Source organism: Gorilla gorilla, chromosome 12 (genome assembly GCF_029281585.2).
Source record: "Gorilla gorilla gorilla isolate KB3781 chromosome 12, NHGRI_mGorGor1-v2.1_pri, whole genome shotgun sequence".
NCBI lineage: Eukaryota > Metazoa > Chordata > Mammalia > Primates > Hominidae > Gorilla > Gorilla gorilla.
The window spans coordinates 39,215,929-39,242,979 of NC_073236.2; the positions used below are offsets into that span (position 1 = coordinate 39,215,929).

Genomic DNA, 27,051 nt, shown 5'->3' on the forward strand with positions numbered 1-27,051 from the left:
GTGGGTGGTGAGAACCTGGCTGGAGAAGCTGGAGTGTAGGATGCGCCTTCCACACAGTGCTGAAGGAAAGACCAAGAGGACGGCAGCAGAGAGGAAAATGGTGAAGCCTGCAGCTTCCACTGCCAGTTTTATTCCTGTTCCCTAGGGTAACCCTAGAACAAATAGGATTCTCCTGTTCGGTGCTAGCCTTTCCGGCATCTGCAGAAAGCACTGTGTCGTTCCTGAGACTGCTCCTTTCCAGGCTGGCTGCTTTCAGACATCCCAGCTTGTCAATGTCCCTGTTAAACTATGGGATCCAGAACGGCCCTCGAAACTCCAGCAGGAGGTGAGCAAGGTTGGGGAGGCGTCTCACCTCCACCACCCTCTAGTCCGTCCTCCTAGGGATGCTATCCACAATAGTTCCCTGATTCATCATCACAGGAAACCTATCAAAGAAAGGAATGGTCTTTGGTATGACATCCTTCCCAACCAATATTGTCTGTAGGTGGTCACTTCTTCCTATTCTTAGGGCACAGAAAAAGCTTGTCTATTTTATTAATATCTTGCTTTTAGTTTTTATTTTATTTTACAGCATACCAGTATAATGCCTCATACTGTCCTAGTTAATTTTTTTCCCAGTTTTGTTCATCCTTCTTGGCACCATTTTCCTGGTTATGACATTGGCTTCTCTTGACAAATTTCTATGTCTCCCAAATATGTATTTTTCAGTGTCTCTCACTGTATCAAGCTTCCAGTTGGTTCAACCCCAGAATCCTTCCTCTGGCTTCCAGAACCCTTCCCTCTACTTTTCAGGGTATTGTGAAAGGTCAAGGAAGCAGAAACCTCCTACATAGAGTTCAGATAAAACCCCGCCCTACCAGTAGACCCTTTTGGTCATTCACCCAATTGTTCATTCATCCACAGTTTCACATCCATTGTGAAATTAGATATAAGAGAAATAAACAAATATAAATCTGCCCAAGTTATTACTCCCCAGTTTACGTTATTCCATCTTGTCTATGAGAATATGACCATGCAAGTTTCTTTGAATGCCTCAGGGAAATCCACAATAGTTTCCTAATTCATCATCTTAGGAAAATCATAAAAGAAAAGGATGGTCTTTTGACATGACATCCTTCCCAACCAATATTGCCTGTAGGTGGCCACTTCTTCCTACTCTTAGGGCACAGAAACCATCTCTTCAACAGCTGTTCCAGAATCACTATGTAAGTTATTTGTGTTTACCCACAGATCCTCCCAACCTCTGATTTTTGAGACTCTGAATGATGCTTGCCCATTTTCAGGCTGTTGATGTCTCTTTTACTCCTCAATTCAGTGTTCCCATCCATGACTTCCCTGATTTCTCTGAATGAAATGTGTATTGTTCAGAAGCCTTGGACATACAGTTGGCCTTCCACATCCATGGATTTTTGCATATGTGGATCCAACCAACCACAGACTGAAAATATTTAGGAAAAAAAAAGCTACAGTATAAAATAAAAAAATAATACAAATAGGCCGGGCGCAGTGGCTCATGCCTGTAATCCCAGCAGTTTGGGGGGCTGAGGCAGACGGATCACCTGAGGTCAGGAGTTCAAGACCAGCCTGGTCAAATGACAAAACCCCATCTCTACTAAAAACACAAAAATTAGCCAGGTGTGGTGGCATGCACCTGAAATCCCAGCAACTTGGGAGGATGAGGCAGGAGAATCACTTGAACCCAGGAGATGGAGGTTGCAGTGAGCCGAGATCACGCCACTGCATTCCAGCCTGGGCGACAGAGTGAGACTCTGTCTCGATAATAATAAGAATAATAATAATACAAATACAAAACCAATATAGTATAACAACTATTTACAGAGCACTTAAATTGTACTAGGTATTATAAGTAATCTAGAGATGACTTAAAGTAACGATGTGCGTAGGTTATATGCATAATATCCCATTTTATATCAGGGACTTGAGCATCCACGGATTTTGGCGTCTTTTGGTGGGGGGCTGGAGGAGGGTTCCTGGAACCAATTACCCATGGATACCAAGGGATAAATGTATGTGTTTAACTGGAAGAGTGGTCCATTACATTTCCTTACTCATCTTGGGTTAGAATTTTCTCTTATCCAGTGTCAAATGTTGTGATTCAATAGACACTGGCCAGCCACACACAACAGATGGCACCAGAAAAGGGGAGATGTGGACCCACTTCCTGGACAGGAGAGCAACAGGCGTGTTCGAACAGTCCACTCTTGAGAGTCAAGGAACTGTCTAGCAAGACGGTTCAATGTATGATGACCCCTTTCCTTTGAGTTTTCACATTTATGTATAACTTTGATATGCTGAGATTATATTAAAATTTATCTTCTTCAATTGAATCTCACATGTGTTTGAGCCATTTTAATTTCTATATTTAAAACATTTATATTATAAATAAGTGCAATCATGACACCTCTAACATACCAAAGAGGGCTATAGCATACATTAGAATAAATCACCATGTTTCTATCTCCATTTGCACATCCATTTAAACTGTTACTTCCATCCTGAGGTAGATGGAATAACAGCTCCCCCAAAGATGTCCTAATCCCCAGATGCCAAAGAAGTCCTAATCCCCGGAATGTGTGAATGTGACTTTATATGGTAACAGGGACTTTGCACATGTGATTAAGTTAGGGATCCTGAGAGAGAAAGATTATCCTGGATTATCCAGTGGGCCCAATATAAACAGAAGATCCTCCTAGAGGGAGGCAGAAGTTTCAAGTGAGCAGTAGGAGGTGGGATGACAGAAGCAAGCCCTGAGATTGAGGTAAGCAAGGGGCCACGCGCCAAGGAATGCACGTGGCCTCTAGGAGCTGAAAAGGCAAGGAAACGGCTTCTCCTCTGGAGCCTCCAGAAGGAAGCAGCTCAGCCCACACCTTGGTTTTAGCTTTGTGAGACTCATTTCAGACTTCTGCCCTCTAGACCTGTAAAAGAATACATCTGTGGCTGGGCACGGTGGCTCAGGCCTATAATCCCAGCACTTTGGGAGGCTGAGGTGAGCAGATCACGAGGTCAGGAGTTCGAGACCAGCCTGGCCAACATAGTGAAACCCCGTCTCTATTAAAAATACAAAAAATTAGCTGGGCATGGTGGCGCGCACCTGTAGTCCCAGCTACTTGGGAGACTGAGGCAGTAGAATTGCTTGTATCTGGGAGGCGGAGCTTGCAGTGAGCCGAGATTGCACCATTACACTCCAGCCTGGGCAACAGTGTGAGACTTTGTCTCAAAAAAAAAAAAGAGGGAAAAGAAAAAAGAAAAAAAAAAAAGAATACATCTGTGCTGTTCTAAAGCACGAAGTCTGTGGCAATTTCTTACAGCAGCAATGGGAAATGAAAACGCTCTTCCTTAATGCCCCCATGAATATTCCTCATATGCAACCAATAAATGGCCCCACACTGTGCTCAAGGCTCTGCACTTGTTGAGGGCTGCAGACAGCAAGAAAGACATGGTCCTGGCCTCTGGGGAGCTGCACTCCAGCAGGAGACACAGACACCAGACGGCTTGCCACGCAATTAGTGATTTCATCACCTGCTATTACAACATGGAATCCTGAGAGTCAATGAAGTTCTGAGGGTCAATGAAGGCTGAACCCTAGAAAATGAGTAGGAATCAGATAAGGTGGTGGGCAGGGAAAGCACGCTAGACAAAAGTGCTTCCAACCCTCCTGAATGGGATTAGTGTCTTATAATAAAAGAGGCCCCAGAGAGTTCTCTGGCCCCTTGCCCCAAGTGAGGGCACAGTGAGAAGATGCCACCTCTGAACCAGAGAGCAGGTGCTCACCAGACACTAAATCTGCCTCAGCCTTGGCCTTCCACCCTCCAGAACTGTGGGAAATAAGTTTCTATTGTTTCTAAGCCACCCAGTCGGTGGTATTTTGTTACTGTTATTTGCACAGACTGAGAGCCAAAAGGCCACTGGGACCAGGATAAAGACAAGGCAAGAGAGTGATGTCCGAGGCTGGAACTGTGCCGGGGTGGGCCATTTAGGCTTCGCAAGATATGTTAAGATTTTAGAACTTTCTCCAAAGAGCAATGGGAAGGATTGAAGAATTTTAAGCTGGACAGTAGAATGATGAGACGGGTGTTTTGAAAATATCCCTCTGGCTTTAGAATGGAGAATGGGTTGATCCAGGGAGACCTAGTTGGGAGAATTTAGAATACAGTGAGTGATGCCAAGGGCTTGGGCCAGGGGGTGGAGAGAAGCAGTGAGCCGGGAGAGGCCTGGGAGGTAGAGCAGGTGAGCCTTGCGGACTGGGTGGGGGTGTGAGAGGGAGAAGGAGCCACAGCTGGCAGCTGAGTATGCAGACAGGGAGCCCAGGTAGAGGAGGCCTCTGGGGAGGAGAAGAAGCGGGGTTCGAGGTGCCCAGGAAGCAGGTGGACTTGGGTCTAGAGCTCAGATGAGTGGTCTCAGCTGGGACTATACATTTGGGAGTCACTGGCACATATGAATGGAGGTTTGAGGGTAGACTGGATAGAGCAGGAAGAGGTGTAGACTGAGAAGACACCACTGGCTCAAAAGAGCTTCTCTCTCCCACCAATCTTCTACAGGCCGATAACTTGTAGGGGATTTAACACAAGCAGCTTGAATGATGCATATTTCCATGTGCGTCTTATACCTTCTCCCTCCCCTCAAAGGCAGATGCTCTCTTTTTTTCACGTTTATCCGTGACGGTGTTTAGCATGGCTCGTTACCCAGCAGATGCTCAGTGAGTATTTGTCCACGCGAATGCTTTATTGGAATAGGTGGCCTGCATGGACCTGCGTGCACGTATTTAGAGCAAGTTTCATGTCTTGCCTCTATTGCAGTGCAAGCCTATGATGGACATGATATTCGAACAATTCAAATCAACTTAAAAAATGCTTCTGTGTTTTTGTTGGTTCTGCAGCTTCTGAATCAGTGCTTTCTGAAACGTGGTGGGGGTTCTCACTGCCTCTGGGATGCAGCTTATTCCACAGAGGCAGGGAATACGGTGGGTAACAGTCCATCTCGGGAGCCAGGTTGCCTGGGAGTGAATCCCAGCCCTATGAGGATTTGGCCTGTGGATCCTTAAGCAAGTCCTTCACACCCTCTGTGCCTCAGTTTCCTCATCTTTAAAAAGGTGCTAACAAGTGTACCTCTGTCTTGGGACTCTTATAAGAATCACGTGAGTTATTTCTATAACTCTTCATGTATACCATATACTGTTCCTCCCTTTATACATAGGAGGGTTAGAGTGTAAATAGGGCACTATTGATTTCCATCTTTTTTTCCGGTCTCTGCCATCCCAGTCCTGTGCAGAAGAAACACCTGTTACTGACCATAGCTACCATTTATTGGTGCTGAGAGTGTGCTCAAAACTTTACACAAATTGAAATGTTTCATCCCCACAGTGGACCTAGGGTACTATTATTCCCATTTTAGGGTGAAGGAGATTGAGAATCAGACAAATTAAGTTTCTCGAAGCCAGGCAGATATTAATGGGAGGGCTTAGGACTCAAATTGATGATCCTCAAATTAGAAGCCCTTTTCTCTAATGTCGTGATCCTCTTATTTAACTGTGGATCAGGAGTACTCTGGCTGTTCCTTGAAAGTGCACATCCGAAGGCCCTTATTTTCAGAGACTGCTGGAGCCCAGAATTGGCATTTTCAGCAGAATCAGGTGGCTCTCCTGGGCTCAGGCTGCTCCTGAGTAGGGTTTAGTCATGCTGAAGCCCACCAAATGGTTCCAGAATCAAGCCCAACAGGGTCAGGCTGGCCTCAGACCTGCTCCCAGGCCCTGAGCTAGCAGCCAGGCTGAGAAAGCAGGCGTCAGGGTCACCCCAGGGCCCTCTTGGCTCATCTTCAGGATCAGGTGATCCTCTGGGACTGAAACGGGGCACCCTGGCAGCTCCCCGCCTGCTGAGGGTCTTGCTGCAGTGCTGACCTCTGACTGGAGGCCACTCTGAAACCACGTCTCAGATTCCTTCTGAGTTCCCTCTGCCATTTCTGCAGACACTGCCAGGACCTGTCCTGGGCAGGCAGATCTCTTGCTACTCAGCCCTGGGTCCCTGTGCCTCAGCCTGGATGGCAGATGTCAAGAATAGACCCATGACCCCTGCCCCCTCCCCGTAGAGGCCTCCATGGACCAAAGGAAGCCTCAGGGGGTGCTCTGCCTTTTTTCTTTTTCTGCATCACGGAGGATCCAGGAGGTGCCCCCTAGTCTAATATGCGACATATGCTATGGAGTGACGCCCTCCCTGCAGTGCATGTTCAACTGTCCTTTCCAAAAGCCTGCTATTCATCTCGTTAGAGATGCACCACAAACAATGCATTTAAAAAGGGACCTGCCTGCCATTTGAATGCGTGATTCATTTAAAGGGAAGAAGGTGGCTACAGGGAGAGCAGAGGCCAAAGGGAAAGGGAGGCTGAGCCAGGATTGGAACTGTCTGTAGTGACCACACAGCAGAGAGCACGATATGGTCATGAAGACTAACTACTGCACTGTCCATTTTTCTGTCTTGCTATTCTCAGCCCCTCAGCCTCCTAGTCTGAATGATGAAAGGCAGGAGTGGATGGCCAGGGCCCTTCCAGGCCATAAATACTTCTAAGCACACTGGAGTCTCATCTTATTTTACAGGGGAAGCTTTGCTGCTTCGAGGGTCACACCGGCCAGCAGCCCCAGCTGGCCTTAGCTCTCCCCGTGCTGCAGAGACCTCAAGGACAAACAAGCAGGATGGAAGTGGCTGCACAAACCAAGATCAGCAAGGCTGTCCTAGAAGACCAGGGAAGGGTATGGGCTTTTCAGAGGGAGGAGCCTTGGACTGGGAAGCCCCAGGAGGCTGAGTCACAAGAGAGGAAGAAAATGAAATCCTGGGGAATAAATCGGTGAGGGAACTCTAGTCCGTAGGACTAGAAAACTGAGATATAGTCTTAAGATGAGAAGAAAGAGGTAAAGAAGGGAGGGAACACCAAGGAGGAGCTTAGTGTCTTATATTTGAAGGCCAGGTCAGGTTGGGCAGGAGGTGGAGATGATGGGTAGATGGATGGACGGACTTACAGATGGGGAATGAGGATGTCAAGGTGGCGGAAATTGCAGCCACGCTGTGGAACCCTACTCAGCTCCCCTATTGTGGACAGCCTTGGTGTTAACTGTTACGGGACTTTGTATATGTGGTCATGTGTTACACCTTGTTGTCTTGATTCAAATGATGGTGACAAGTAAGCAAGGAGGCAAGAAGAGCCTGTGCCTTTAAGTGTTCATGCCTACGCATGCCTGGCTTATAGTAAGTGCTCAATAAATCTCATTTGAAGGAAAAAAGTCTTATTTTCATCACAATATTTAATATGTTGTCTTGTACTCAGTATGTTTAATTGAACTGAGTTTATCATTAGTATCTCCCTACCTTGCTTTATACGTTTGGAGTAACAGCTTTCCCTCCCAAATTCCTTTCAATTAATTGAAATCTTTTCTCATGTTTAGACAATTTCTTACCATTTCTACACACTAGAGAACTTAGGTACACTTCTTTGTCATCTCAGGAATGTTACTTTAATTATTTGCTTATCTGATGGGGAAAGCTCAGCCTATAAGCACAAAAGGACATTGACAGAGAACATGTGCAACTGGAGTGGCAATATTGAATCCTCAGCAGTTTTCCTGCTTCTTCCAAGACAAAAGAAGAGAAAATTAGACAAAGACACATAAGCACAATATTTGCAAGTCATATATCTAAAAAGGTTCATATCTAGAATATATAAAGACTCTTACAACTCAACAATAAAAAGATTACCAAATTTAAAAATGGGTAAAGGGTTTAAATAGACAGTTCCCCAAAGGAGACGTACAAATGGCCAATAAGTACACAAAAGGATGCTCAGCATCATTAGTCATGAGGGAAATGCAAATCAAAAACCACATCAAGATATTACTTCACACCCACAAGGACAGGTATGATAAAAAAGACAGACAATAACAAGTGTTGGTGAGGACAAAGGGCAATCAGAACCCTCATACATTTAGGAAAACAGTTGGGCAGTTCTCCAAAAAGTTAAACACAGTTACCATAAGACCAAGCAATTCCATTCCTAGATATATACCAAAGTGAAATGAAATCATATACCTGCACAAAAACTTGTCCATGAATGCTCATAGCAGCATCACTTATGAGAGCCAAAACATGGAAACAAATGTTCATCAACTCATGACGAATGGATAAATAAAAATGGAAAAATAAAATGTGGTATATTCATGCAATGGAATATTACTCAGCCATAAAAAGGAATGAATTATAGACACATGCTACAACATGATGAACCTTGAAAACATTATGCTAAAGTGGAAGAAGTCATTCATAGAAACCCATATATAATGTCCAGAATAGGAAAACCCATAGAGACAGAAAGAAGCTTAATGATTGCCAGGGGCTAAAAGTCCTGAAATGAAACCCTTATGTCCATCTTAACAGCCCTGAAAGCTTTTTGGTGGATGTATATTTATGGGTGTCACATCCTCATCACTTATTTGTGTCATTTCTGCTTAAGATGGAGTCATGTCTAACAGATAAATAAAACATTGATAAGCTGGATGGGGACAGGTGGTCAGAAGATGGAGGAAAAGGATAGTGCAATGGCAGAGGAACTACAATCATTAGTGAATTCATGAAATAGACAGGAACCACAGAGACAAAGCTCAACAGGGTTGAAATAAAATTAGGGAGAGAGAAGTGACTGCAGGTTACTATGAGATATGACCTCGGAAACCAGAGGAAGGTGAAAGAGAATACTTGAACACTGGCTTATCAAGCTTTCTCTTTACAAAGTTCTCTGACTCTTCCTAGACAGCTGTTTTATTTATTTTTATTTTTTGAGAACAGGGTCTACACTCTGTCACCCAGGCTGGAGGGCAGCGGCACGATCGCTGCTCACTGCAGCCTCAACCGCCTGGGCTCAATGGAGCCTCCCACCTCAGCTCCTGAGTAGCTAGGACTATAGGCGTGCACCACTACACCTGGCTAATTTTTTTATTTTTTGTAGAGATGGGGTTTCACCCCATCGACTCAACGGCCTGCCCTGAGTCGTTTTTAAAAGAGCTATCCTCCAGGTGTGGTGACACACTTTGGGAGGCCGAGGTGGGTGGATCACTTGAGGCCCAGTAGTTCTAGACAAGCTTGGCCAACATGGTGAAACCCCATCTCAACTAAAAATACAAAAATTAGCCAGGCATGGTGGCGCCTGCCTGTAGTCCCGTCCAATGGGAGGCTGAGGCAGGAGAATTGCTTGAATCTGGGAGGTGGAGGTTGCAGTGAGCTGAGATCGCACCATTGCACTCCAGTGTGGGTGACAGAGCAAGACTGTCTCAAACAACAACAACAACAAAAATGACTCAGGTTAATGTTAGCTCTAGGAATACAGGAAGGTGCAGCAAAGAAGAGGTAACATGAATCAGAACACAGAGCAATTTATTTAAACTTATATGTTCCTTTCAAAAGGAATGAACAAGATTCAGTGAAGAGAAATTGGATTCAGTTTCTATATCCGATTAGGTCTGGGCCCTGGGCTTTGAAATGCACATTCTGTCTCAGGTGGACATAGACTCCAGACAGAGATACGTCTTGGCTCTTAGCAAGCCAGCTGCTGCAAGCAGGTGCTCACTGTGTGTTCGCTTGATCCAGCTCATCTAAAAAGGACTGAATGAATAGAGTGCTAAATCCAGTTCTAGGGGAACAAATCCCAGGCCTGCCTTTGGAATTAGATTGGTTTGAGGTTTTCATCTATCATTCCACATTTTCTTCCTACCAGTATAGTTAAAAAGATGGAGGCTGGGGGAGGAGTGGCCACAGGCCATTTTCATTTCCAGAATCTCTTTTTACTTTTCACACAGAAGAAACAATTAAACTTGGTGCACCCTCATTTAGTTGTTTGCACTAAGGGTTTATCTTGAACCCACAACATAAAGGCAAACTGACCCGCCTGCTGACACCCTCCCCTCAGTTACTCTGCTTCACAGAAGCAGTTCCTCTTCCTGTTGATGTGTCTGCAGTATAAGGGACTGCCTATGAGATAGGGCAGGGATTACATCTACGTCCCCGCACACTATCCCAGTTTCTCTGGTGTGAGCAGTCCCTCTCTGGTGTGTGATTCCTCAGTGCTAATTTGCATCTTCAATATGCGCCCCTACAAGCAAGTTGTTCCGAGGGATCCTCGTTTCTGAGAGGCTTCCATTCTAGGTCTCACTGAGGCCCACTGGGCTTCAATCCATTCCATGGTCTGGCACCTCCCCTCAGAAACTAGATTCCTTTGCAAACTGGAATCTATTCACTTTGCAAAACCACACCGAGGCCTGTCAATCAAAGGGCTCTGCCAAGAGCCACTGGTCATGGTGAGGCAGGGACGCCTTCATCCTGGGGGAATAAGAAGGGGTGTGACCCATGGCCATCTTTCATTAAGAGCCTTTGGAGGAAGAGGAAAAAGTACTCCTGGATCCTCGTTTCTTGATAATCAAACCAGTCTACCTAGGAAACTAGCATGTGTCCAAAACTATCAATAGGAATGTTTTCAGGAGCCCTCAGGAGTGAGGTGGCTGAGTGCCCTCTGTGGCACCCCAGGAGGCCGAGCTCTGCTTCTCCGAACTCCAGTGGTCAGACCTGCTCACGTCTAGGCATTTCCTCGGGACCACCCTACCCCAGGACGGGGTGGGGTGCAGCACATTCACCTGACACCGAGCCACCATTCTGGCTCCAAGGCTGTGTCTCTCCCCTGAACTAGTGAAAGGGCTGACAGTGTTTTGCTCCTGGACCTGCTCCCAGCTGCTTATTTGAACCATTGCTCTGCAAGGGCCTATGCTGCGGCTGCAGCCCTTCCTCTCCACAGTCACTGGGGCCTTGGACAAGTCGTTACTGACTGTGTTCAAGGGGGTGCATCTCAGAAAGCTGTCAAGGCAGGCCTGTCGGCAGTTTCAGCTTTCAGCTTTGCTGGGCTGTGCTGTTTCAACTGTCGCGACATGGGCATCTGCAAAGCTGCTGTCATGCTGTGGAAGCTCTGATCTTTTTGATGGAATACTTTAAACCCATGCATACATTTATGTAGTCGGGAGACACCTGTCCATGCTTATGTTATTGAAGGAAAGGGAAACTGGTGTCTGCCTCTTTGCTTCTGCTTTCTTGTGCCATTCAACTTACAACAGGGAGGAAATAACAGAGAAGTCCGTTGAACAGACATCTTCTCTTAATCACGTGGTTATTTTCCGAATTTAATTTTTTTCTTTCTTTTTTTTTTTTTTTAAAGACAGAGAGAGTGTCACTCTGTTGCCCAAGCCAGAGTGCAGTGGCCTGATCTCAGCTCACTGCAACATCCACCTCCCGGGTTCAAGCGATTCTCATGCCTCAGCCTCCCAAGTAGCTGGGACTACCGGCCCCCACCACCAAGCATGGCTAATTTTATTGTATTTTTAGTAGAGACAGGGTTTCACCATGTTGGCCGGGAGGTCTTGAACTCCTGACATCAAGTAATTTGCCTGCCTCGGCCTCCCAAATTGCTGGGATTACAGGCATGAGCCACCTCACCTGGCCCAGAATTTAATCTTTGAGGAAAAAGGTTTGAGAAGAATCTTACGCAAAAACTGTGAGACCGAGATCTGTATTCTGGTAGGGTTGCCTCCCAGCTTCTCACAAGACTCACAGTATAACTCAACATGATACGAGCTTTTGCCTTTTAACTTAATAATCTCTTAAAGAGAATCCAGCTTTGTTACTATCACATGATCAAATTTCTCCTTTATTTGCCCTGGGAATAATGGACAGAGGGAAATACTGTTAATTCATGAAGAAAAACTTTGCAGAAAATTAGAGTGTTTAATTTTAGAAAACTTCCCTCTCGTCAGTAGACACCAGCTAGACTAGGGAAACTGTAAAATTAGGAAATGCTGATTTCCTCTCACATCATGAATTTCTAAATCCTAGGAAGAAAAGCTTGGAGAGCTTCTGAATATAGAGAAGTTCCATTTAAAGATTAGGCCCCCCCTCCTTGGAGATGTATCAAAATATTATAAATTCTAAACTGAGACTTAATTCCCAAAGATGTTTTACTTGTACTGAAACAATCTGTCCACAAATATAAAACTCTAAGTGATAAATTGTTATTTTTTTCCCACTGTGGGAATCTCTAATGTGAAAATATACTCTATGAAAAGAAATTTTTTTAAACCACACAAACTGTTGTATAACAAAAATGTATTCTACTCTTAAAAAAAAAAGAAATGTTTTTATTTCAGGAAAAGCATCTGATAAAACCTCTTTGGGTTTCATTTACATCCTGATCTTCAAAATGAAAATTGATCCAATATGATCAGGGAGAATATCACCCCACAGACGAGTCCTCCCCGGTCCCAAGGGCTTGCTGCCCTGATTCACCAAGAAGATGCGAACCTAAAACTCATGCTATTCAAGGCTGCATGCTCTGTAAGGGAAGGTATTGCAGGGAAAGAGACATTTTTGGGTGGCCTTTCCTTGTCAATCAATACTGATTGAATTTTCACAAAGTAGATTTCTTGGCTGAGTATAAATTCATTTGGTCAGGGGGCGTGTGTCCATGCTTATGCCATGGAGGGAGAGGGAAATAAAGAGGAGAGGGCGTTGCTGATTGCCAGTGACTCTTTTAAACGAGACAGTTATTCTCCATTTGCCATTTTAACCTGATCTGGGAAATAGATTCCCACCCCTAATTCATCTCATTAATTAAATGAAGGCATCACAGCACCCAGGAGTAAACAGAATAATTGGATAAAACAGACTTTAAATAAACTAACAATTATTAGGCAAGACATGTTGGTAGGCTCTGGCTTGTATGGGTGTGATGTCTGACAAGTGGAAAAGCCACCTTCCTTTCATGGCTTTTTAGCCTAATCTTTTAGTACTTTAAAAATATTTAATTGTCAAATAAAGCTTGAATATATTCAACATATGCAATGTGATGATTTGATGTTCATACATATTGTGTGAGCATGGCCACAATCAAATGAATTCACACATCCAACCCATGCTGTACGTTAGATCCCCAGAACGTGTTTGTCTTCTAACTGAAAGTCAGCACCCTGTAATCAACATTTCCCCATTCCCCTCTCTCGCCTGGTCCCTGGGAACCACCATTCTGTTGTCTGCTTCTATGAGTCGACTTATTTAGATTCCACATATAAGTGAGATCATGCAGGATTTGTCTTTCTGTCAGACTCTAATCTTGACTTCATTTTACAAATGACCTAAGCCACCCTGGGCCTAAATCACAGTTCTTAGTAGCCTTTACTGGAAACCCAGGAAATGCATATAAGACCGGCTTAAATGTCCTCATTATCCTAAAGCAGTGTTAGCAACACTTGGGTGCTCCTTCCCCTAAGATGTCCTAGGGGAGGGGCAAAGCTGTCCAGGCCAATAATACGTCCCTCTCATCCTTGCCCTTCAAGCAGTTGGAAGTCACTCTTCTACTCTAAATTTGCAGGAGTTCGCACTTTATAACAGTCTATGTAGAAATCTATATACCAAATCTTTATCAGCCGTGATGGCTGTGCTCACCTATTCCTTCTTCACCATTCTTGGAGTATTCTACCTCCAGTCAACCATGGAGCCAGAGGGCCCTCAGATATCCTCTTCTCCCCTCTTCGTCATACCAGTGGGAAAAGTGACACCCTGAACCAGCCAGGTATTTCATTCTAGCCCAGCAACTTTGTTCCACAGAAATCGCCAATCTAGCTGGGCGCAGCACTTTGGGAGGCTGAGGAGGGGGGATCACGAGGTCAGGAATTCAAGACCAGCCTGGCCAAGATGGTGAAACCCATCTCTACTAAAAATACAAAAATTAGCTGGGCACGGTGGTGGGTGTCTGTAATCCCAGCTATTCAGGAGGCTGAGGCAGGAGAATCGCTTGAACCTGGGCAGCAGAGGTTGCAGTGAGCTGAGATTGCACCACTGCACTCTAGCCTGGGCAACAGAGTGAGACTCCATCTCAAAAAAAGAAAAAAAGAAAAAAGAAAAAGGAGAGATCACCAACCTAGTACTTTTCCAGCTGAAAGTCACATTCTACTTATCATCCAGTCAGATTCACTTTCCAAATTATCTCCTCCAAAAAGAAGGGCAGGCCAATAATGCCCAATTATTATGCCCTGGGGTGGGAGTCAGGACAACTGCGTCCCATTAAATCTAGGAACTTTATTGTGACATTTTAGGGAAAGTTCAGGGAACTGTGGATCAGGGCAATGAAAATATCTGGAAAAAATCCCTAACTAGGTGGGATGAACTAGCCCAGGCTGGACTTGACAGATTCATTTAAAAACTCTTCAAGGTCCCTAGAAAGCTGTAAAATATGAAGAGCTGTTCAATCCTTTCATCATTCTCAAGATATTGGCTTCTCACGGCTGTGGTTAAGGAAATTACATCTGCTGAGCATATTCTTCATTAAATTTCCTGAGACTCCTGGAGCCATGGATACTCAATGTCCTTCACCTATTTCAACTTGGATCTAACTTTATCTTTAAGACACAGGCCTGTTAATGGATCTAAATATCATTTTTGAGTGACATGACTTGTCAACCTACATGCAGGGATTGCTAATGGAAAAGCACTTTCTTAACTCCATGCCAAAGAACATACATCAGCTTTGACTACAACAAGCTATCAGGTTGATGCTTTTAATTTGATAAAACTAGGTATAAATCAAATATTAAGTCAATCAGTAAAGAGGCAGACACCGCTATTTATTCTGAGAGGGAGGCAGGCCCCTGGCCATGAAGGGCCTCCTAGGCCATATTAAGGATTCTGTTGCTTTTCCCCAGGATCTGATTTGGATTTTAAGAGAGTACCCCAGCTGCTGGATTGAGGATGAATTCAACGTGATGAAGAGTGGACTGGGGAGGCCAAGCAGGGGCAACTGTAATATTTGCTCTTTTGAATAGAGAAGAGTTGAATGTGTGAAAGCTTCTATCTGTCTGTCTATCTATCTATCTATCTATCTATCTATCTATCTATCTATCTATCTATCTATCGATCATCTATCATCTATCCATCCATTCATCTATCATCTATCTATTCATCCATGTATCATCAATCTTCTATTATCTAGGTATAATCTATTTTTCCATTTATGTATCTGCTTATTAAACACATACACATTATAGATACAATTGTTTGGCACCAAAGGGAGCTCTGAAAGTAGCCTGTCCTCGCAATAGTCTCAGACTTGCATTCCTCCCTCCCTAAGCCTGAGCTGTTCTTGCCCCAGTTCTTGGAGGCTTCTTGCTCCCGGGCTGTATCCTTGGTGGAGAAGGTGCTCACCAGCCCATGCTGGTGCAGAGTCTGCAGTAACCGGGGCTAACCTGATGAACGCAGAGGGAGGCTTGCAGCTGAAATGCCCCCTCTCCCAGGGATGCCCAGTAGGCTGTAGGAAACGGCTGCGAAGGCACCCCTTTTCCTTCCTCAGAAGTCAGTGGCCTCCCAACTTCCTCCCTGTCAGGACTTGCTTTATGGTCCAGTAAAGCCCAGTTCTGGCTTTGTCTTCCCCCTTGGGATGAAACAGGGATGACTCACGCCCTCCCCAGCTGCACAGACTAACAGAGGAATAGGAGCGCCCAGAAGACACCACGTGGGATGGTTAAAAATGCTGTTGCAGGCCGGGCGCCGTGGCTCATGCCTGTAATCCCAAGCGTGGGAGGCTGAGGCAGGTGGATCACCTGAGGTCATGAGTTCAAGACCAGCCTGACCAACCTGGTGAAATCCCATCCCTACTAAAAAAAATACAAAAATTAGCTGGGCATGTTTCATGTGCCTGTAATCCCAGCTACTCGGGAGGCTGAGGCAGGAGAATCACTTGAACCAGGGAACTGGAGGTTGCAGTGAGCTGAGATTGAGCCACTGCACTCCAGCCTGATGACAGAATGAGACTCCGTCTCAAAAAAAAAAAATGCTGTTGCAAGTTTTCCAATGCACAGGCTGGAAGGCAGTTTTCATTGTTCTGAGTATGAGCTGCCTTCTGAAGCTGAGAGGAGCAGGTGGCCTTGACCTGTCGTTATCATCATAAGACATGGGCGCTTTCTTGAATCTCCCCGCTCCTGTGGGAGATGCTGTGAAGCTCTGAAGCACGTGACGACGAACTCTGCCTTTGCTGGCAACCTCTTCAGGCCCGGCGTCAGGCAGGAGGGGCCCCTTGCTGGTACCTTGCCGGGCTGTTCTTCGAAACTCTACCCAGGTGTTTGGGTAGCTGCGGACACTTCTACCAGATGCCTCGCTATACTCCAGTGGCCCTAGGAACCCCTTGCTTGGCTTGTTTATTCAGGGCTCTTTTTCAATGCCAGCCACATGGCTTTGACTTGTTAAGTCCCTGTGTTCAGTATTGCCAAGATTCTGAAGGTGAAACCTAAAATGTAATGCTCCACTTGGAATGCGAACCTCACACAGGTGAGTCACATCTGGGCTTATGCCGATTATGGGAAGTCGTAGACCCTAGGGTGACAAAAGCCCCATTGCTTGGTAAGCTTTGCATCGAAGTGTGATGCTTACTAAGGCAAAACTTGGTTTTGTAGGCATTTATTTACATCATATTTCAATACTTCAGAAGCTTAAACAGTGTCAGGAGTATAGCAGTTCTGAGAAACAGTTTTACAAGACATAAACTAAGGGGTACCCATGAGTGCGTCTCATCCTTCCTCTCCCAGGCCAGAGTAACAGGTATGCTGAGATGCTCTTGCCCTTGGCCCCGGGGTGCTCACCTCCGGCCTTGAGCTGCCTCACCCAGTTAGCCAGGGGGCTGCACAGGTGTTTGTGCGTCCTACATGTGGCCTGCCATGAAGAAGGTCCGCATACGTGGCTCTAGGCTGTGCAGGCAAGTCTTCCCAAGGGACTGAAGGAAGTCACCCTGAAATCTTCTCCCCATGAGGACCTCTCCTAAGTCAGATTTCTCACTGCTCCTCGCTCCAGCTCCTGCTGCCATCTGCCTGGGGGTTGCCAGTTGACAAATCCTCCCCCAGCTGGAGGGCTGCCGCAGCTTTGTCCCAAGTATATATTCTGTTGCCTGTCCCCAGAGCGGCTGTGCTCTGGGTTCTGGGAGCCACACGCTCCAGCATGACTGCTTTCAGGATACCTGAATGAGGAAAGCCTGGGAAGCTTAGAAAGGTATCCTGGATTGGAAGGCTGAGGCAGGTGGATCACCTGAGGTCAGGAGTTTGAGACCAGCCTGGACAACATGGCAAAACCCTGTCTCTACTAAAAATACAAAAATTAGCCAGGCGTGGTGGTGGACACCTGTAATCCCAGCTACTTGGGAGGCTGAGGCAGGGAGAATTGCTTGAACCTGGGAGGCAGAGGTTCATGGTTGCAGTGAACCGAGATTGCGCCACTGCACTCCAGTCTGGGAAACAAGAGCGAAACTCTGTCTTAAAAAAAAAAAAAAAAAAAAAAAAAGAATAAGAAAAGAAAAGAAAGGTATCCTGGAAATGTACTTCTAGTAACAGTAAGCTTGACTGACCAAGAACAGGGAGAATATTCCATGAGAAAGGAAATGTTTCTTTTCCTGGCTTCTTGCTGTAACCTGGTGGGGAACAGGGTCAGCTGAAGTGTCTCCATGTGGTCTGTCGTGGCTGAGGGGAAACAATGGCTTATCCAGGATGCATCTTGCATTGTATAGTTGCTTTGATTAGCCTCTGTAAGAACTAATACATTGTTTGGTTATTATGTTTTCCGTGCTGTGCATAAAGAATAATAGAATTTCACAGATGGGATGAGGCCTGTTGATTTTCTAAAGCATCACTACATTTAGGTGGAGTGACTAAGGTCCTGGAGGTTAAAGGGCTCACCCCAGGCCATCCTGGGCATTTGTTGCTCCTCTGGGAAGGATAAGGGGATCTCACATGCAGCTCCCACACCAGCTCCATGCAGACATTTCCCGGGGAGGATGCGAGTTCAGGCTTTGCATTTTGAATTCAGATAAAGGGGCCTGCATCAATGTTCTGTTAGTGCTTAAATGTCTTTAGAAGTGTTTTCTTTCAGAGAGCTTTTGAAAAAGTGAATTAAAAAATGCTGGCTCCTTATTGCACATATCTCTGGGGACAGGATAGAAATAAATTGGAAAGACAATATATAGACTCTGTGTTGCATGACTCTGTGCTGGGGAGATCAACTACTGGCTCTTCCTTTACCAACCCTCACTCCCACCCTCGCCCTTTTCCATAACAACAGGAGCTGTCTGGACTCCTGCCAGTGTTGCACAAAGCATTTTGCACCTATTTCCAACACTTGCAATAACTCTCGGAGGCAAAGATTATTATTCCCATTTTACAGATGAAGAAACTGAGGCTCCCAAAGATCAACTAACTTGCTACAAAGCACACTGCTTGGTGAGTGGTGGAATTCTAATTTATCTGATTTCAAGGGTGAACATCAATGTGCATCTCAGAGTTCTGTTAAAGTCATGTGACCCAGAGAGAAACCCACCCCCAACTCTCTGTCAAAAACTTCCCAGGACCCGTGTGAGTGAGGGCAAACCGTCGTCTACCTGCAGAACTCCCCTTCTGATTCTGGCAGCATCAGCGAGGCCATGGGGTTCTTCATCAGATCAGCCACCACGGGGTCCTTGGCTGTCATGTAGAAGAAAGGAATCCCAGTGCTATTGTTGAAGGGGCCATCACTGATGGGCAGGCAGTTCCCAAATGGCAGTCCTTGGATCTAACAAACACCAAAAAAGCCTTTTTCAGTGCAGAGCTGTGGCTCGACTTGATCTGGGAGCTTAGCCTGTGCCTCTGGCTAGGAAATACAACACCAGGGATGAGGGGGGATCATGGCATCACAGTGGCTCTGACAGGTAGTAAATCAAGGTGAGGTGGTCCCCAGTCTGCCTAATTCACTCCGTGGTGGCTCTAGAATTTCTCCACAGGAGATACTCAGCAGTGGCATCCTGTTTGGAAGGGGTGGTGAAAGGATTCTTCTTGAAGCTGCCTGTGCATGGCCAATATACTCACTTTGTTAAATTTCATGTTCTTTTGGGGAGGGACAATGACATTTATGGGGGGTGGCGCTAAGCCTTTTCCACAAGCTGCCTGTTACAGCCCCACTGCTTTAACTCCCAAGGTTAACTGCCTGTCCCAAGTTTTGAGCAACTTTAGGGAGGATGTTTAAGTCTTTAACGCCTTGCCTGCTCTTTGGACTTCAGGAACTTTCTATTATTGTTTCTTTTAGGGCTACATCACTTTCTCATTTATTAGCTGCGTTTTTTATTGTAATCAATAATATTTCATTGTATGACTCAGCAAGTTATGAGAAATTGATTTGTTACCCTTTTTGCATAAAGGAAGTCATAGAAACATGATATGCCAATTTTTCTTCATGATCACCCACTAGGGTGGGAGAAGGGTGGTGCCATAGTTTGGATATCCATCCCTCCAAATCTCATGTTAAATTCTGATCCCCGGTGTTGGAGGGGAGGCCAAGTGGGAAGGGTTTGGGTCATGGGGGTGGATCCCTCATGAATGGCTTGGTGCCCTCCTCGAGGTACTGAGTGAATTGTCCCTCTGTTAGTTTCCTTAAGAGTTCCCCTGAGAGAAGGTTTAAAAAAGCCTGGTGCCAACTGGGCATGGGGATTCACCCTGTAATCCTAGCACTTTGGGAGCCCAACAGTTCAGGATCAGCCTGGGCAAGATAGCGAGACCCCCATCCCTACAAAAAGTTTTTTAAAAAATTAGCTTGGCATGGTGGCACACATCTATAGTCCCAGTTACCCGAAAGACTGAGGCAGCAGGGTTGCTTGAGCCCAGGAGTTTGAGGCAGCAGTGAGCTATGATCACACCACTGCATTCCAGCCTGGGTGACAGAGCCAGACCCCATCTATAAAATAAATAAATAAAAATAAAAAGAGCCTGGCACCTTCCCCTCTCTCTTGCTTTCTTTCTTGCCATGTGATCACTGCACACACTGGCTCTACACCTTCCACCATGAGTGGAAGCAGTCTGAGGTCTCCTCAGAAGCAGATGCTGCGCCATGCTTTCTGAACAGCATGCAGAACTGTGAGCCAAATACACCTCTTTTCTTTATAAATTACCCAGCCTCAGGTATTTGTTTACAGTAATACAGATCGACTAAGACAGGTGGTATATCATGTTTCTGTGACTGCAGATATAAACAAAAATATTTATTTATTTATTTTATTAGTAGTATTATTTTTTTGAGACAGAGTCTCACTCTGTTTGTTGCCCAGGCTGGCATTCAGTGGCACGATTTTGGCTCACTGCAGCCTCCGTCTCCTGGGTTAAGCGATTCTTGTGCCTTAGCCTCCCAAGTTGCTGGGATTACAGGTGCATGCCACCATGCCTGGCTATTTTTGTATTTTTAGTAGAGACAGGGTTTCACCATGTTGGCCAAGCTGGTCTTGAACTCCTGACCTCAAGTGATCTGCCCGCCTCGGCCTCCCAAAGTGCTGGGATTACAGGTGTGAGCCATGACGCCTGGCCAACAAAAATATTTAGTGCTGAGGTTTTTCCCAAATCCTGCCAGTCAAGCATCCCAATTTTCCATGATTTTATCCCTAACAAAGTGCACCTTGTTGTTACTTGCTCAGAATTCAGGGGTTATCTTTGTCTTTGAAATGTTGCATGATAATGGTGTGTAGAATTATAAAAGGCAGGGCTTTAATTTTTCAGGAACATGAAATGTTAAGGAATCTTCCAAAATGGTAATATAACTTTGTTCATATATCCCATTTTTCAGCTTGTCATAGCTGCCCAGAGTCATGCTTTGCATGCATGGCAGTACATTGTGTAAATGCTGTCTGAATTTATTGTTTAAATCAAATGTCAATAAGGATTAGAAAGAGGAACTCCTAACAAAGCTAAGAGAAGGAATATTGAAAGTCAAAATATCTCTAATACATTGGCACGAGACTATTTAATTTCTTGAAAAGATTTGTGTTTTCAACTAAGATCAGTGTCATCTTTAACCTTTATGTCTTTTTAAGATGTGTCTTAGGAGTGCAAGATACAGCTGTGAAAAATCACCTAGGTGTTGAGAATATCCAACTGGATCTGCATTTGACACTGAAGAGGTTAAGACCATTGCCAAACTCGAAATAAAGTTGCCATTTAGGTAGTTTTTAAGCAAAAAAGGACCTTAAAAACTAAACCTAATTTTATAGACGAGGAAAGGAAAGTGGAGAAGCCAGTGACTTGGCCACAGTCTTGGTGAGACCCAGAGCTGGGGCAAGAACCTGGCCAATGTCCTATGCCTTCCATAAAATATTATTTCTCTTTTTTGTAGGAAGTAAAGAGGAGTTCACATTACTGCCTTGTAGCTCTTTCATCTCTCTTAAAACCCCCAAAAGCCTTCTGGAGGCATGGAAGTTACATCTGCATTACTTATCCATGTCATTCTAGGTGGAATCATGTCTAACAGGTGAGTAAAGCATTTGCGAACTGAACAATTAAAAGTGCAGCGAATAGCTCATTCCAGCATTTACACACTTTGCATAATAAGCCTCCTTTCCAGAAAAAATCGTGAACTCCATTTTCTTAAATGCAGATTTCCATCGAAGCCCTGGTGCTCTCTCTCTCCCCATCCCTGCTTCAGCTCCAGGTCAGAAGGTGATGGGGAGTTCGGGTCTATGGGTTTGTGCCCTGCGCTGGGAAGGGCTGTCCCCGCCTACTCTGCGATTCCAAAGGTGTCTGTGGCTGCTCTGGTCTAGGTCTCGGTCGGACGCTGGTTAGGTGTCCGTCTCTCTGCCTGGCCACCTCAAGGTGGGGATTCGGTACCCAACCCTACCTGGCAGGAAGCCTGGTTATCCATGTGCCTCTCCGACCCTCCCCCGACTTCGCCAGGCTCACGGAGGCACCATCGCCTTCCATTATGTACAGTGTCGAGGGTCCCATCCAGGGCACCGGGCACGTCTGGTGGACCCGGATCCCAGTCCCGAGCGGTCGCGAGCACGTCCCTGTCCCCGTTCCCCGGCCGCCGCCTGAATGCCAGGCCCCCTCGCGCTCCCCGCCGGGCGCTTACCTTCTCGTGGGCGGACACGGTGGCCAGGCAGCCCCAGACGCTGGCATGGGCCAGGGAGCGGGCAGTGGCGGCGCGCATTCTAGGGCCCGGGGGAGCACCGGCCGCCTGGCCGCCCTCGCGCCGGTAGGAGAACATCCCGGGTGGCGCGGGGGGCGGCCTGGCCCGGGCGGCGCCCGCCCGGGGCCGCAGGTGCGCGTCCTCCTTGTGGGCAGAGGCGGGGAAGCTTTGCTGCCAGATGCTGCCCGAATCCTCCAGCAGCGCGGGCATAGCCTCCTCAGTGGAGGCGCTGTCCAGCTCCTCGTCCACCTCGTTGGTGACGGCCCAAGACACGGAGCTCACGATCACGTAGCCCGCGGCCGGGGACAGCAGGGCGCTGCAGCACAGCAGCCAGGAGAGGCGGGTCCCCGGCCGCGCCGGCCGCCGGCCGCGGCGCACGGACATCTTGCAGGCAGCACGCCCGGCCGCCGGGGCCGCCAGCAGCGCTAGTGCGGGGGAGCCCGGCAGCGCCCCCCTGCGGCGGAAGCAAGGAGCCCGAGCCCCCTTCCCACCCCTGCAGGATCCCCGGGCGCGGTCCCCCGCGCGAGTCCCGGCGAATCCCTGCAGCCGCGCGCGAAGCTCAGAAGTCCAGGCTCGCAGAAGACCAGGTTCCACGCACACGCCGCGCATCCTGGGGAGTCCTCCTCGCGCGCCAGGTCCCGGGGTGGGTTAGTTTCCTGCAGGATGGCACAGGTTCCGCAGCCAGAGGGTGGGCGTTCAAATCCCGGCTTAATACACGCGTCTGCTCAACAGCTGTGAGACCTGCCAAGCCACTTAACCTCTCTGTGCCCATTTCCTTCATTAGCTGAAAAAGATAATATCTACCTCTTAAGGATGATGGATGGGACGGTTGAACGATTAATATTTGAAGAGGCTTAGAACAGTGTGTGGCATGGAGCAAACGCTCTACAGTAGTCCCTTGGTGTCCGAGGGGTATTGGTTCCAGGACCCCCGTGGATACCAAAATCCAGAGATGCTGAAGTCCCTTATAAAATAATAGTGCAGCATTTGCATATAACCCATGCACATCTTCCTTTAATATCTAAATTGCTTATAAAATACCTAATACAATGTAAATACTATGTAAATTGTTGTTTACTGTATTGTTTAGGGAATAGAACAAGAAAAAAAGCCAATATATGTTCAGTACAGATGCAATCACCCTTTTTTATTTTTTATTTTTCTGATGAAGGGTCTTGCTCTGTCCTCCCAGGCTGGAGTGCAGTGGCACAATCACAGCTCACTGCAGCCTCAACTTCCAAGGCTCAGGTGATCCTCCTGCCTCAGCCTCCAAAAGTGCTGGGATTACAGGTGTGAACCACTGCGTCCAGCTTTTTTTTTCTTCAAATATTTTCAGTCTGTGGTTGGCTGGGAACCCACAGATACGAAGGGCTGACTGTATTTAGTTAACTAGACACAAGGTAGGGATTGTTATCATCATCTTATTAGAGGAGAAAACTGAATAAATGGTGGAGGTAAGATTAGCACCAATTCCATCTGATGCCCATTCTCTTTCTCTGCAAGGACGATAACCCTTCTTACACTTTGCTGTGTCAGGAGGGCATCGCAGCCAGTTCATCTAATAGCAGAATCAAGTTATTTTCATTTAAGCTCAAACAAACTGGTCGAGGCCACATGGACAAATACCACCTTGGCCAAGCCCCTCATTCCAGGTCATCAGAACTCCGGTCCAAGCCCTGGAAAGGAAAAATGAGGAGGAATATTGCAGGCTTTTGGCTGTTTTCTTTTCTTTTCCCTCCCTCCCTCCCTCCCTCCCTCTCTCCTTTCTTTCTCTTTCTTTTTCTTTCTTTCTTTCTTTTTCTCTTTCTTTCTTTTTCTTTTTCTTTCTTCCTTCCTTCCTTCCTTCCTTCCTTCCTTCTTTTCTTCCTTTCTTTCTTCCTTTCTTCCTTTCTTCCTCTCCTTTCTTTCTTGAGACAGAATCTCACTCTTTCGCCAGGCTGGAGTGCAGTGGCACACTACAACCTCTGCCTCCCGGGTTCAAGCGATTTTCCTGCCTCAGTCCCCCAAGTAGCTGGGACTGCAGGCGCCCGCCACCACACCCAGCTAATTTTTGTATTTTTAGTAGAGACGGGGTTTCACCATGTTGGCCAGGATGGTCTCGATCTCTTGACCTCATGATCCACCCTCATTGGCCTCCCAAAGTGCTGGGATTACAGGTGTGAACCACCGCGCCCGGCCATGGCTGTTTGCTTACTCCTGCCTCCTCATGGGAGAAGTGACTCATCTGATGGATGAGTTTCGAAAGGCAAGCTTAACACGCTTTTCTCAGCCCCTGCAAAGCTATTCTTTTCTGAACGATCTGTTCACCCTTCTCTTCTGTCTTGCCTGAGCTGTCCTGCCCCTTCAGCAGATGAGAGGTCGCCCTGCCCTGTCTGTGACTAAGGGAGTAAATTCAGTTGCAGAACCTAATAGGAATCCTATTTGGTCAAAATTTCCCATTAGCTTTACTTCTATTAAGCTTTCTGATTCTTGAGTTTTATTTCCCAACTTAGTTCCACACTCAAAGGGGATTTAAGAGGGTGATCCATAATCACTCCTCAAACCCCATCACACAACTTGTGCCAGAACATAGTAAATGCTCCATTAATGACAGCAATTGTTGTTTGTTTTGGCCATTTACCCCTGAATATTCAACAGATCCCTCAAACTCAAATTTTGGAAGATAATTCTCCATGGATTTCCTGGTTTCCTGCAGAATCCAAACCTGTTTGAATAAGCTTGAAAAGCTAGAGATAGTGTCTTTCTGGAGAGATTTAGGGATCTATTTTGCAGAGGCATCCCAGGTAGTAAAGATATGGGTAGGAATATGTTTATATATATATATAGAAAATATATATATTTTTATATATATATAAAAATATACATATATAAAATATATATATAGAAAATCAAACTTATTTTCAAAATGATTGTACCAGTTTATGTTGCTACTGTCAGAATGTGAGAGTGACTGTTACAGCTCTACATCCTCATCAACACAGATTAGCGTTAGTTTTTTTTGCCCATCCCCCGCACCCCTCTCACGCCAACCGAATCTGGTGGATGAGCAATGGTATCTCATTGTTATTTTAATTTGCATTTACCTAATGACTAATATGGCTGATCATTTTTCATGTGTTTATTGCCCAGTTCGAAATCTTTTATAAAATGCCTGTTAATGTCTTTTGCCTATTTAAAAACATGTGGTAAAAAATGTAACAGGAGATCTATCCTCTTAACAAGTGTACAGTACAGCATTGTTAACTATAAGAACATTGTTCTATAGCACATCTCTAGAATTGTACCTTGCATAACTGGAACTCTTTATCCACTGAACAGCAACTCCCCATTTTCCCTCCCCCCAGCCCCTGGCAGCAACCATTCTACTCTCTGTTTCTATGAGTTTGACTATTTTAGATACCTTATATAAGTGGAATTATACAGTATTTGTCCTTCCATGTCCTTCCATGCTTACCTTACTTAGCATGATGTTCAAAATTCATCCATGTTATAGCATATGACAGGAGGTTATTCTTTTTAAAGGGTGAATAATATTCCATTGCGTGTGTGAAAGGAAAATATCTTGGGCCCCCAAAATCAAAATCTGAGACAGGTCTCAGTTAATTTAGGACGTTTATTTTGCCAAGGTTGAAGATGCTCCCATGACGCAGCCTCAGGAAGTCTTGATGACATGTGCCCAAGGTGGTCAGGGCACAGCTGGAGGTTATATATTTTAGGGAGACATGAGACATCAATCAATGCATGTAAGAATTACATTGGTTCAGTCTGGAAAGGCTGGACAACTTGAAGCAAAGGCAGGAAGACTTGAAGCGGGGAGGGAGCTTCCAGGTCACAGATAGGTGAGACACAAACAGTTGCATTCTTTTGAGTTTCTGATTAGCCTTCTGGGTTCACATATGTATATATCACATTTCCTTTTTTTTTTTTTTTTTTTTTTTGAGTCAGGGTCTCACTCTGTTGCCCAGGCTGGGGTGCAGTGGCACGATCATGGCTCACTGCAGCCTGGATTGCCTGGCTTCAAGTGGTCCCCCCATCCTCAGCCTCCTGAGAAGCTGTTACTACAGGCACACCACCATGCCTGGCTCACTTTTATTTTTTATTTTTTGTAGAGATGAGGTCTTACTATGTTGCCCAGGCTGATCTCGAACCCCTGAGCTCAAGCAATTCTCTGACTTCAGCCTCCCAAGGTGCTGGGATTACAGACGTGAGCCACTGCCTCGGGCCCGCATTTTCTTTATCCATTCATCATGGATGGACATTTAAGTTGTTTCTGCCTTACAGTTATTGTGAATACTACTGCAATAAACATTTGAGTGTAAATACCTCTTTGAGATCCTGTCTTGAATTCTTTTGGGTAAATACCCCTAAGTGTGATTGCTGAATCATAAGATAGTTTACTTTTAACGAACCTCCATACTGTTTCCCAAAACGGCTGCACTATTTTATATTCCCACCAATGGTGCACAAGAGTTCTAATGTATCCACCTTCTCACCAACACCTGTTATTTTTTATAATGGCCATTCTAATGGGTGTAAGGGGATATCATTGCAGGATTATTATTATTATTATTATTATTATTATTATTTCATGTTTGTTCATTTTAGAGACAGAATCTTACTCTTTTGCCCAAGCTGGAGTGAAGTGGTAATGATCATAGCTCACTGTAACCTCAAACTCCTGTGCTCAAGTGATCCTCTCTCCTTGGCCTCTGGAGTAGCTAGGACTATAGATAGGCACATGCCATCATGCCTGGCTAATTTTTAATTTTTTTTTGTAGAAATGGGGTCTTGCTATGTTGTCCAGGCTGGTCTTGAACTCCCGGACTCACATGGTCCTCCCACCTTGGCCTTCCGAGGTGTGAGCCTCTGCACCCAGCCACTAAGTGGATTTTGATAGGAATTGAATTGAATTTGTAGATTCCTTTGGGTAGTATGAACAGTTTAACAAAATTATGTCTTCTGATTCATGAATATGGGATGTCTTTGCACTTATTTGTGTTACCTTTAATTT

General features: G+C 45.7%; 1 protein-coding gene and 1 pseudogene across 3 annotated transcripts in view; one reads left to right on the forward strand and one right to left on the reverse strand.

Annotated features, from left to right (window-relative positions):
* The window catches only part of CREG2 (cellular repressor of E1A stimulated genes 2), a 41,874-nt gene extending 19,217 nt beyond the window's left edge, over positions 1-22,657 (reverse strand). Inside the window, exons 1-3 of one of the 3 annotated variants that reach the window (XM_055378428.2) lie at positions 21,984-22,653; positions 18,499-18,668; positions 16,041-17,656 (exon numbers count right to left, since the gene is read on the reverse strand). In XM_055378428.2, the coding sequence (XP_055234403.1) occupies positions 17,641-17,656; positions 18,499-18,668; positions 21,984-22,649 (852 nt within the window). In that variant the 5' untranslated portion in view covers positions 22,650-22,653 and the 3' untranslated portion in view covers positions 16,041-17,640. The other 2 variants (XM_055378427.2, XM_019020615.4) reach the window with 2 other exon arrangements.
* Positions 1,895-11,011, forward strand: LOC134756827 (succinate dehydrogenase [ubiquinone] cytochrome b small subunit, mitochondrial-like; annotated as a pseudogene).
* Positions 22,658-27,051: the final 4,394 nt, after the last annotated feature.